At 54.0% G+C, this 10,422-nt stretch overlaps 1 protein-coding gene across 1 annotated transcript in view; it reads right to left on the bottom strand.

Moving 5' to 3' along the window:
• Nucleotides 1-4,034: 4,034 nt before the first annotated feature.
• STX8 (syntaxin 8) overlaps nucleotides 4,035-10,422 on the bottom strand; it is a 226,082-nt gene continuing 219,694 nt past the window's right edge. The window contains exon 8 of the mRNA XM_006104043.2: nucleotides 4,035-4,204. Within this exon, the coding sequence (XP_006104105.1) occupies nucleotides 4,137-4,204 (68 nt within the window). The 3' untranslated portion in view covers nucleotides 4,035-4,136. The remainder of the gene's footprint in view (nucleotides 4,205-10,422) is intronic.

Raw genomic sequence — 10,422 nt, 5'->3', positions numbered from 1 at the left:
CAAAAGCTTAAGGAAACCTTTACTACATTGACATATTTAGCAATATCATCATCACTAATAAAAGCAGACTTAGAACTGGACGCCATTTCGAAGCTTTGATAGCGCTCCCGGCACTTTTGGTGAAAGACAGGAGGAGCGCGATCTCGATCCCCGGCACTCTAGGGGTAAAGTCCCCCCAAACCATCCCTGGGATCCTTACCACTCCTTGGGGCTCCAGGTCCGGGCACCGCAGGGGCGGGCACACAGGTACTCTCCCCACCTGATCCAAAACCTGCAAGCAGAGGCTTTGCCTCTCACAGAACATTTCCTGAAAGCCAAGAGGAGACTCTGGGGAGAAGACAGCAGGGTTAGTCAAACTCAGAATGTTTCGGGCCATTGCTCAAGGCTTTGTGCGGTGCAGGGCCGGGGCTGAGCTCACTGGGTTTCTGAGAAACTATATTTAAATCTCCAAATGGTTGTCATTTCTTTATTACACAAACAATCCAGCCATTAGGAACATGTTGTGTTGCTATGCAGCGCAGCCGATCGGCACCAGGAGGCTGTCATTTCTGCACCCGGCTGTTCTGTAGACAAGTCTCCGCCGTGGGGCTGGGCTGGCCCCTCAGCGCGCCGATTGCGCTGGCACCTGGCAGGTGTGGAGCCCGTGCCTGCGGCGTGGGGCGCTGGATGTGGTGCCCTCGCCTCTCCTCAGGAAGAAACAGGCCAGCCCAGCTCCTCCCCGGGTCGGGTCCGGCTGGGGACCAGGAACTGTTCTCGGAGCCAGGGGTCAGAGCCGGGGCAGCCCCAGACAGGGCTGGCCTTGCGTCCCGACCAGTCCCAGGAGTAAGTCCCTGCTGGAGCGGCACTTCCTGACCCTGGGTGGTCGGGGAGGAGGCAGGTCTCGGGTGGCCGGGCAGGCCAGGAAGAAAACGCGCACTTTCTGCAGAATCGGGCTCTTCCCAAGGCCAGTTCGGACCCAGCTGGGCCCCTGCAGGGCTGAAGGCCGAGAGGCCGGGCCAGAGTTTGTGCTGCACTCGGAACTCTCCCAGCTCTGGTCATTCTCTTCACGGGCCCAGTCCTCCCGATGTGGCTGTTGCCTGTCCTTCCCAAAGACGCTGTCTATGATCGAGGGGCCTGTCCTTGGGGACGCCTCCACTGCCGGGCCCTGTGCTGGCAGCTGCAGCCCGTCCCAGGCTGGAGGGAGACAGGCTGGTCAGAGACACACGAGCGTGATGGAAGCCGCCGCTGCCTCCGGCCCGTCTCACTCTCTACCCAAGAGAGGGCATTGACAGAGGCCACGCTCAACGCAGGGCGTAAGCTGGGTCGCTGCTAAGAGCTGGCCAAGTGGTCAGGAAAGTCCACGCTGGAGGCTGGAATGGTTAGGCACAAGGAAGCCGAGTGACCCCAGCAAGACTCGGGGCCCAGCGCAGTGCAGTCCAACGCCCAGAGCCTGCCGGGTGCAAGGCCTCCCAGGGCCTCTGGCTGTCAGAGCCGCGCTCCTTCCTGAAGCCCGCCCCGCCCTTCCCAACATGCTGCCTCCTCATGGCAGACACACTCCTGGGTTTCAGACTTCGTAGCACAGACACCTCTTCTCTGCTCTTTTAAGACTAAATAAAGACGTAAGAAATACGCCAAGAAAAACTGGGAGTGGGCACCAAACAGCCAGTGAGAAGCACAGCACCGGACGGATGAACTCATCGCTTTATCAGACCGGAGGCTCACCGGACAGCAGCTCCTTTCTGCAAAGAGGTGACTTGGGAAGAAGTCTGAAGTACAGAGCAACGAGAGCAAAGGTGAATCCTGGCCCCCTTTTTTAAATAAAGGGGGGAACTCCACTCAACCCGGGGGCTATTGACTAGATAGCTCTCATGCCACCCGAAGCTGGAGCAGCAGGGGTGAGGGCTCAGGGAAGCCGAGGAGAGAGGCAGGGAGGCTGGCGGGCGGGCTGAGGGTCGGGGCTCTGCGGGCCCAAGAGGTCAGGAGCAGACTGGCCTGGGGCTAATACAGACTAAGCTCAGCTACAGCTAATGAAGTTTCAACGGAGCAGAAGTCCCCATTGTAACCAGCTATCTGGATTCCTTTATATGGTATCCAGACTAGAAATGCTTATCATTAATAACCAGTTAAGTTAAACAATACTTACACTGTTATTTCACTCAAGTCTATTTCCACTGAAAAAACGCCCGAGGTATGGGCGCCACATCCCGCCCTCGCCTTTCCTCTCTGCTCCGTGAGGTCTCGCTGCTCACAGGGCAGACTCAGAGCAAGGCCACCCGGGCGGCGCTCCTGGCACCTGTGAGGGCAAGGGCAGGCCTTCCCAAACCCGGCCAGATAGTGCCACTTGATGTTAGCTGTCACCCTAGAGTGGCTCCAGGCAACAGGCCCCCAGACTGATTGGGGAATGCCTCGCCACTTCCGGTCTGCCCTTCGCTGCAGAGTGGGGTGGCTGTCTCCTGGGAGAAGTGCACCCCAAGAAAGCTAAGTAAGGAGCAGGGAGCCGTCCTGCCCAGCACGCCTACCTCTGGGCGCGCACTGCCTGAGTCTGGATGGCAGGTCCCTGCAGTCCGACCTGGCCAGGCTTCCACCCCCCCACCCCCCTGTCCCCCATCCCCTCCCCGCACCCCACCCCGCCTGCAGGTCCAGAGAAGTGAAGTTGCTGTCCGGGTCTCCGGGCTGCAGAGCTGGCGGGCCTCGGACAGCCCCTCCGGATAACAAAAGCTGTTGAGTGCAGACATCAGCTTCATATTTGCTTGAAAAGTCCTTTTCGGCGGCGGAGCGAAACGCCGGGTTCCGGTTCAAAGACGCCCACGAGTTGCCGGGCTCCGTGCTGAGCAAGTCAAGAGGAGGTGAGAAAGTCAAACAGACCTTCAATGCAGCCTCCCATGAGCCCCAAAGTGGGGGCTCCAAGGAGACACTGTTTACAGATTTGGGGTTTTGCACGACACACTGAAAGCCGTGGCTCTCAGATTCCTGATCTGCTGTGGGTGATCCATCGGCAACCACTCCGCTCCCCGCCCCCCAGCAGAATGCACCCCTGGCCCCAGTCCAGCGCGGCTCCTCTCCTTCCGATCCTGCCCATCCCGAAGCACGCCTGCTCCCTTTCCTCTCCTGGGCTCTGCAATCCAGTTCCCCAACAGACAGCGTGGCTCACTCGTACCTGCCTCTGCTCCCGGCCCTCACCCCATCAGTCTGTCCACAGGGGGTCAGGTGACGCCCTCGTGTGCGCAGGTGCCCACAGTATCGAGGAAACCCACCAACCGTCCCCAGGACTCCCCCGCACAGGCCTGTCCTCTGCTTTGCCTCAGGGAAGTCTGGTGCTTTGGAACCTGCCCCATCACCAACGCGAATTCTTTCCCCTTTTGCCAGAGGGCCAAGCAAGGCTAGCTGGCCCGGCCTGCTTTCTGCACAGGCAGGAGAGGGCACGGAGCTGGCCCTCTGCCCTCTCACCTGGAACTCGCCAACACGCCCAGGGGCCGGACCGCCTGCAGGCCTGCTCCCTGTCTGCCCTTTTCCATGGGGGCACTCACACGCCGGGTTGCCAGAACCAGGTTAGGAGCCGAACAAGGCCCCTGACTCCATACACCCGCCTTTCCTTTCCCAGACTGACCTCTTCCCTCCCCACCACCTCATGCACCGGCCGCATTCTGGCTGCTGATCAAGTTGTTTCAGCCTTGGAAACGGTCACTGTCACTGCAGAAATGAGACAGACTGTGCCTCTGGGTCTGACACCGCGCCTGTCAGCCCTCGCGTCACTCCCTCCGCCCTGGCTGGACAACGCGGCCTTGACCGTTCGCTTATTTCCTACATGGACACACGACCTCCTAGCAGACCAGACATTCCCGGTTACTCACTGTTCGGTACCATCCCCCAGGGTGCCAGCGCACTTTGGGGTGGGTGGACTCCATTGTAGCCGTGGCAGCGCCCACTCGAGGAACCTTGGGCTGGCACAGAAACGACTAAGGCTGACCCTAGAGGGCCACACTGGGCCTGAGACTCCGTTGGCTCCGGGGCTGCCACGCAGTTTGCTTTGACCAAAGCCACACATGGAGAGTTCAGAGCTTTGAGGGGATTTATTGAGAGCAGCTTCCGTGTATCAAAAGGTGCTGAGCTTTTCTCCGTCGCCGGCAGGAGTCCAGCTGGTGGCCCCGTTATTGCCACTAGCTGGTAGGCCAGACCGCAACCACCACAATAGCCACGAGCAGCAATAAAATCACCATTATCATCCCTGAAAAACAGAAGCAGAAGAGACCCCTGTGAGTGATCCACGTGGACGAGCATCCCGCACCCTGAGCATCTTCAGGGAGGACGGCAGTGCCGTCCATCTGTTCCCCGGGAGCCTTTACTTTGTGCTTCGAGGTGTGTTGGGCGCCGGCACCCCAGGGCACAGCCGCTGCAAACCCTGCTGTGGGCAGTGGGTGCAGAAGGGAGGCTCCGGGGACGCTGGCGAGTCTGCAACCCACCACCTCGAGAGTTGTGCAGCAAAGTGCAGGAGCTCCTGACAGCAGGGCTGGGGGGGATCCAGGGAGGGCCCCCACCCAGCACTGTGTGCGCTCGGCCCCCAGGTCTAGCTTCTGTGTGCAGCTCGACCCTGTTTCCTGTTTGCATTGATGAAACACCGAGAAAGGAAAGGGCTTCTGAGTTTACAAAGAAATTCATTCTAGAATCCGTTATCTCCACCATCCACACGGCTTTGCCTTTTCTTCTTGAGCCCAACATACTTATGTCATCCACCTGTGAAAATACGCAATAGAGGGGCTTTTCTTCACAGGTACATTTTTGTTAGTATTTTTTCTGTTTTATTTCCTAACATTTCTTGGCTGGGAGACAAAGGCCAGCATCAGCCCTCGGGCCAGCCTGCTCCCTGTCTGTGCCCAGCTCCACCCACACTACCACCTGCCAACCCCACCCGCCTCTCCAGGGCATCCTGGGACAGGACTGCCCACTCCTGCAGCGCCGATGAGGAGACCCACGAGAACACCCACCCTTCGCTCACTGACTTCCACGCTTCCCGGTGTGTAGTGAGTGCTGACCACACCAGGCACCCGAGGCCAGCATATGCCAGAGGTGGGCATGGTTACCACAGAGCAAGCACTCAATCATTTGCCTCCTGAAGGATCCCTGAGCCCTGAGGCCCCAAGAGGGAAGTGAGCAGCAGATGGGGTAAAGCACCTGAAAATGCGCTATAAAGTCACAGTCGAGCCCACAGGCCCATGTGGTCGTGGCCACCAGGGCTGACCACCTCAGACCGAGGAGCTGTTTTTGGAGAGGTCAGGGTCCTGAGAGTTCAACAACTTATTCTCTCATGGGAAGCCATTAGCTAGAAAACCACTGGTCACATCTGGCTCTTTCAATTTCAATTAATTAAAAGGAAATAGAGTTAAAAATTCAGTGCCTCAGTTGCACTAACCGTATTTCAAGTGCTTTCGAGCCACACGTGGCCAATGGCTACCATATTGCCAGAGACAATAAAGACCATCATCATGGAAAGTTCTTTCCGACAGAACTGAGAGTGTGGGGCTTTATCTTATTCACTGCTGCACCCCAGCTTCCACGACAGTGCCTGGTGTGGGACTCAATACATAGCTGTTGAATAAATGAGTGACGGGCTGCTCAATGCCTTTTCAACACTCACTCTACACTTGGATAGCTTCCCACGCTGGGAATTCTGTTTTTCCCTCTTCTTGAGTCAGTTTTGTTAAGTTATATTTTTCTGGGAAATTGCCATTTTTTTTCTGCATATTTAAAAATACTGGAATAAAACTATTCAGTCTATTCTTATAATTTAAATACTATGCTAAATCTATAGCCCTGGCCGGGTAGCTCAGTTGGTTACAACATTGTCCCAATACGCCAAGGGTTTGATGCCCTGGTCAGGGTACATACAAAACTCAACCAATGAATGCATAAATAAGCGCTACAACAAAGTGATGTTTCTCTCACTCTCTAAAATCAATCAATAAAAATTTAAACGCTATGCTATATCTATGTCCTTCTGTTTATTTCTAACCACTTATTTGTGCTCTCTTTTCTCTTGACTAGCCTTGCCACAAAGTGTGCCTGTTTATTAATCTTTTCTAAGAAAAAGTTTTGACTTTGACAATCATCTCTCATTTATTTTCTGTTTTATTAATTTCTGCATTTATTTTCCTTAATCCTACTCTTCTGGATTTACTTTGCTGTTCCTTCTCTAACTTCTTGAGTTGAAAGTTAACTCATTCATTTTCAATCTTCTAAATATTACCCCTCTAAACCTATAATTTGATATGAAATAAACATTGTTAGTTTCCAAATTATAAATATTTTTTAAAATTTCACCCTGACCAGATAGCTCAGTTGGTTAGAGTGTTGTCCCAATAGGCCAAGGTTGCAGGTTCGATCCCCGGTCAGGGCACATACAAGAATCAACCAATAAATGCATAGATAAGTGGAACAACAAATCGATGTTTCTCTCTCTCCCCCTTCCTCTCTCTAAAATCAATAAATAAAAATTTCAACAATTACTTCTTTGGCCCAATAATTATTTAGAAGTGTGTTTTAACATTTCCAATTCATTGAAACATACTTATCAGAATGTATATTTTTAAAATTCTGCGATAATAATACATGCTCTGTATTTTGATGCGAAAATATCTGTGATTTCTATTAGTGACAAAGTCACAAGTTCTAACACTACTGTTGCCTGTTAACTCTCTTCTTAATTGAAGAAAATGCTAAATCTCCATTAGAGGTTAGTGAGAATAAGAATGCAATCAGCTTTCCCCTCCCCGTTCAGACTCCTGAATTCCAGCACAGATCCCAGGGTTCATTGGCGTTCACAGTGTGAATTTACAACCCACCCACGTTGGCACGGCACGCCCACAGCTCTGAATCCTAGGAGTGGCTTAAAAATGTGCGGCAAGCTCCCCTGTCGTCGCCCTGTGGCAGGGGCACATGTTTTCGAAGACACCCCCTTTCTTTGACGATCCAGTCTTTGAGAGCCCTCCCTCTGGGGAGCTGAGATCTCCCCCAGCTTTATGTGGACATAAACCTTTCTGCCTCGTGGGCCAGCAAACTGTGGCCCAGGGGCCACATCTGGCTTGTGGGCTATTTTTGTACGATTCATAAGCTAAGAATGGTTTATATATATTTAAAAGGTTGTCAAAAAAGAAGCCCAGTTCAGGGGTTGAGCATCAACCTATGAACCGGGAGGTCATGGTTCGATTCCCGGTCAGGGTATATGCCGGGTTGTGGGCTCGATCCCCAGTGTAGGGTGTGCAGGAGACAGCCAGCTGATCAAGGATTCTCTTTCATCATTGATGTTTCTCTCGCTCCCTCTCCCTTGTTCTCTGAAATCAATAAAAGTGTATTTAAAAAAAAAAGAAAGAAAAAAAAGATGCCACACTGTCCGTGGTCTGCGAAGCCTCAGTTACTGTCTGGCCTTCACAGAACCGGGCCAAGCCTGCTCTGTGTCGCTGTGGTCGACGATGACCCAGCTGCGCATCAGTCGCTCATCCAGGTGCCGGTTTCCGGTTCTCTCTCCATGTGTTTCATCCGGGGATTTCCTGTCTTCCTTGTAAATTCAGCTAAGCCTTAACATTTTAGGGGTGTTGTAATATTTTATCTAGCACTTCAAGATGCTTATAGTGAGGGGTGTGTGTGTGTGTGTGTGAAGATTATCTCCATCCATCTTCTTGCCAGAACCGGAAAAACAAATCTTCTCGTTCGTTTCTGCCTCCAGAAACACCTTTAGGTTGATCACGAGCTCCACCTAGGCAGGAATCGCCCTACTTCTGGACGGCGGTGAAAGGCTTACATTGCACAATAAAAATATGATGGAAATGGGGGAAGCAGACAGTGAGGTGGGGCGTCAGGGGCAAGGGCTGGCCCCCAGAGCCCGGGCTGACCCTGAGGCGGGGGGTGGGGGACAGTTTTGAAGAAAGCAGAGCTCACGAGTGGTGCGTCAGGGAGAAGGACTGTCATGTGCTCAGCTGGGTCAGAGCTGGAGCACATGAGGCTGAGGGGCGCCTTGGGCAGCAAGGGTCCTGGACTGAGGCTGCGATGGCCCAAAGGAGAGGCCGACGCAGCAGAACAAGTGATGAGAACAAAGAACTCGAGAACAGTGACTGGTTGGGAAACAGAATCCTCACATCCGGTTTCAGTTTAAACACACGGAACGGTCAGTGCAGAAGAGCCTGCACTGTCTCCCGCTTGGGCCACTGCAGGGACTGACCTGCCCCTCCTGTCACCCAGTCCAGCCCCCACAATTCAGCTGGAATGGGAATCAGATCTGGCGACTTCCTGGCTTGAAGCTCTCCGATGGCGCCCTCGCCAGTTTGACTCAGAGGATAGAGCAATGGCCGGTGGACTGAAGGGTCCCAGGTTCGATTCCCGTCAAGGGCACGCACCTGGGTTGCAGGTTTGATCCCCAGCCCTGGTCAGGGCGTATGTGGGAGGCAACCAATCGATGTGTCTCGTTCACACTGATGTTTCACTCTGTCTCTTCCCCTCTCTTCCACTCTCTCTAAAAATCAATGGAAAAATACCCTCAGGTGAGGATGAACAACAACAAATTCTCCGACAGCTTCAGCTCAAGTCCAAACTCTTCCCAGTGGTTAGAAGGCCCTGTACAGCCCGGCCCTTGCCACCCCTGAGCCACACTACACCTGTGGTCTAGCCACCCCTGAGCCACACTACACCTGTGGTCTAGCCACCCCTGAGCCACACTACACCTGTGGTCTAGCCACCCTGGCTGTGGGTCCTCAGCGGGCCGAGCTCCTTCTCACCACCAGCCTGTCCTCTTGCCATTCTTTCCGCCCAGACAGCGCTGCACACTCTTGGCCCAGTTAATCCCTCCTCGTCCCCCAAATCTCACAAGTGTCACTTCCTCGAGGAGCTCCGTCCAGACCTCCAGCGGACCGTTGTCCTTCTTGCTGTCCCCCCCACCTCTCTCTCGTGGCCCTTCCTACATCCTAGCTTAGGTCCTCAGTGACTAGCTCCTCCGCTGGCCCGTGAGCATCCAGGCACCGTGCCTGTCTAGTCCACCACCCGACCCCAGTGCTGGGAACAGTGCCTGGCTCCCGAAAGGGGCCCGGCACATTCTTTTTTATGTAATAAATAACGTACTGAGTACCTGGGCGGCACAAGAGCCAATGAAAAGGACACAGAAGCAATGGTCGGGAGTGAGAGAGAAGCTGAGAAAGGTGTCAAGGAGGCCAAGAAAGGAGACAATTCAACAGGTCAGTGCTGGTCTCCAAGGTTCGCAGAAGGGTGGGCGGGTCCCTTGGAACTATTGTTAATTCCGCATTTCTCTTTAAGCTGCTGACTGCTCTTTCACAGGAACTGTGAGCTATACAAATGGTGCCACAGTGAAGGTGTGACAGGGTACACAATACCTGTGAAAAATGGAAGCACTTCAGCCATTGACACCAGAGATAGTGTCACTTGATAATATGTGATAAACTGGGCTCTTGTCCGGAGATGAAAAGGGAGACCACGAGAGCAATGCCCAGTAAGACTCTTACATTTCAAACCCTTTCAGAACAAACAGAGGCCTCTGGGGAGGAGGTTCTCAATAGATTTAAGCAAACCGCTGTGCACAGAGGGCCAGCGGAGGAAGTCATTCCGAGACCGCAAGTGACAGTGATAAGCAAAAGCCAGTTGTGGCCTTTGGATTGTGTTGGACAAAGAGCAGGTGTTGACACACCTTATCGCCGCGGTCCTCTCTCTGTAAGGAGTGTGGCTTTCCTGGAATGTGACCGCGGCTCTGGCACCTTTCCCGAATGGAGGCTCTCTCCTCTAAAGCATTTCACAGAGGAGCCTGGGCCTGCTGGAAGCCGGGAGAGCTCAGCCATGCCGTGGGGGGACATTCACATGCTAGGTCTGCGCTGGCTGCCATGGGCGGAGGGGGGGGGTGCAAGGGGGTCGCCTCGCTGAGTTCTCAGCAGCAGAGGACTCCCATCTGTTCCAGGGGAGGGAGAGGGGGTTCTGGGCGGTCGCTCTCCTCCGTAAGGCCCTATAGCAGGGGTGGGGAACGTCCGGCCCCTGGGCCACGTAAGGCCGGCGAAATCATTTGGTCTGGCCCTGCCAAGGCATTAGGGGTGAGTTAAATGTTTGACCAAATCCAGCAGCTAATGTTTAAGTTGATCATGTTGTATGGCCCGAGAACGATGTTATAAATATCCACATGGCCCTGGGCAGAAGAAAGGCTCCCCACCTGCCCAACAGCAAGAGGAAGAGCTGGACTGAACCCCGTGGGACTGACCCTGGGCCACGCTCTCGCCCTTTCTCTGCATCGGGGGCTTGTGCGGGGGGCCCTGTCTCCCACAGTGTGGGGTTGATCAGGGAGAGGCCCAGACTTCTTGGGGCTGCAAAACTGGTATAAAGAGGTTCTTCTGTCTTGCCTTCTTCTCTTTTCTTTCTCCTCCCTTCCTTCCTGTATCTTTCTATGGTGAAAAAATTTAAACA

This window comes from Myotis lucifugus, unplaced genomic scaffold, assembly GCF_000147115.1.
Source record: "Myotis lucifugus unplaced genomic scaffold, Myoluc2.0 scaffold_538, whole genome shotgun sequence".
NCBI lineage: Eukaryota > Metazoa > Chordata > Mammalia > Chiroptera > Vespertilionidae > Myotis > Myotis lucifugus.
The sequence above is the reverse complement of the archived record's forward strand: the minus strand, read 5'-3'. Positions and strand labels throughout refer to the sequence as shown.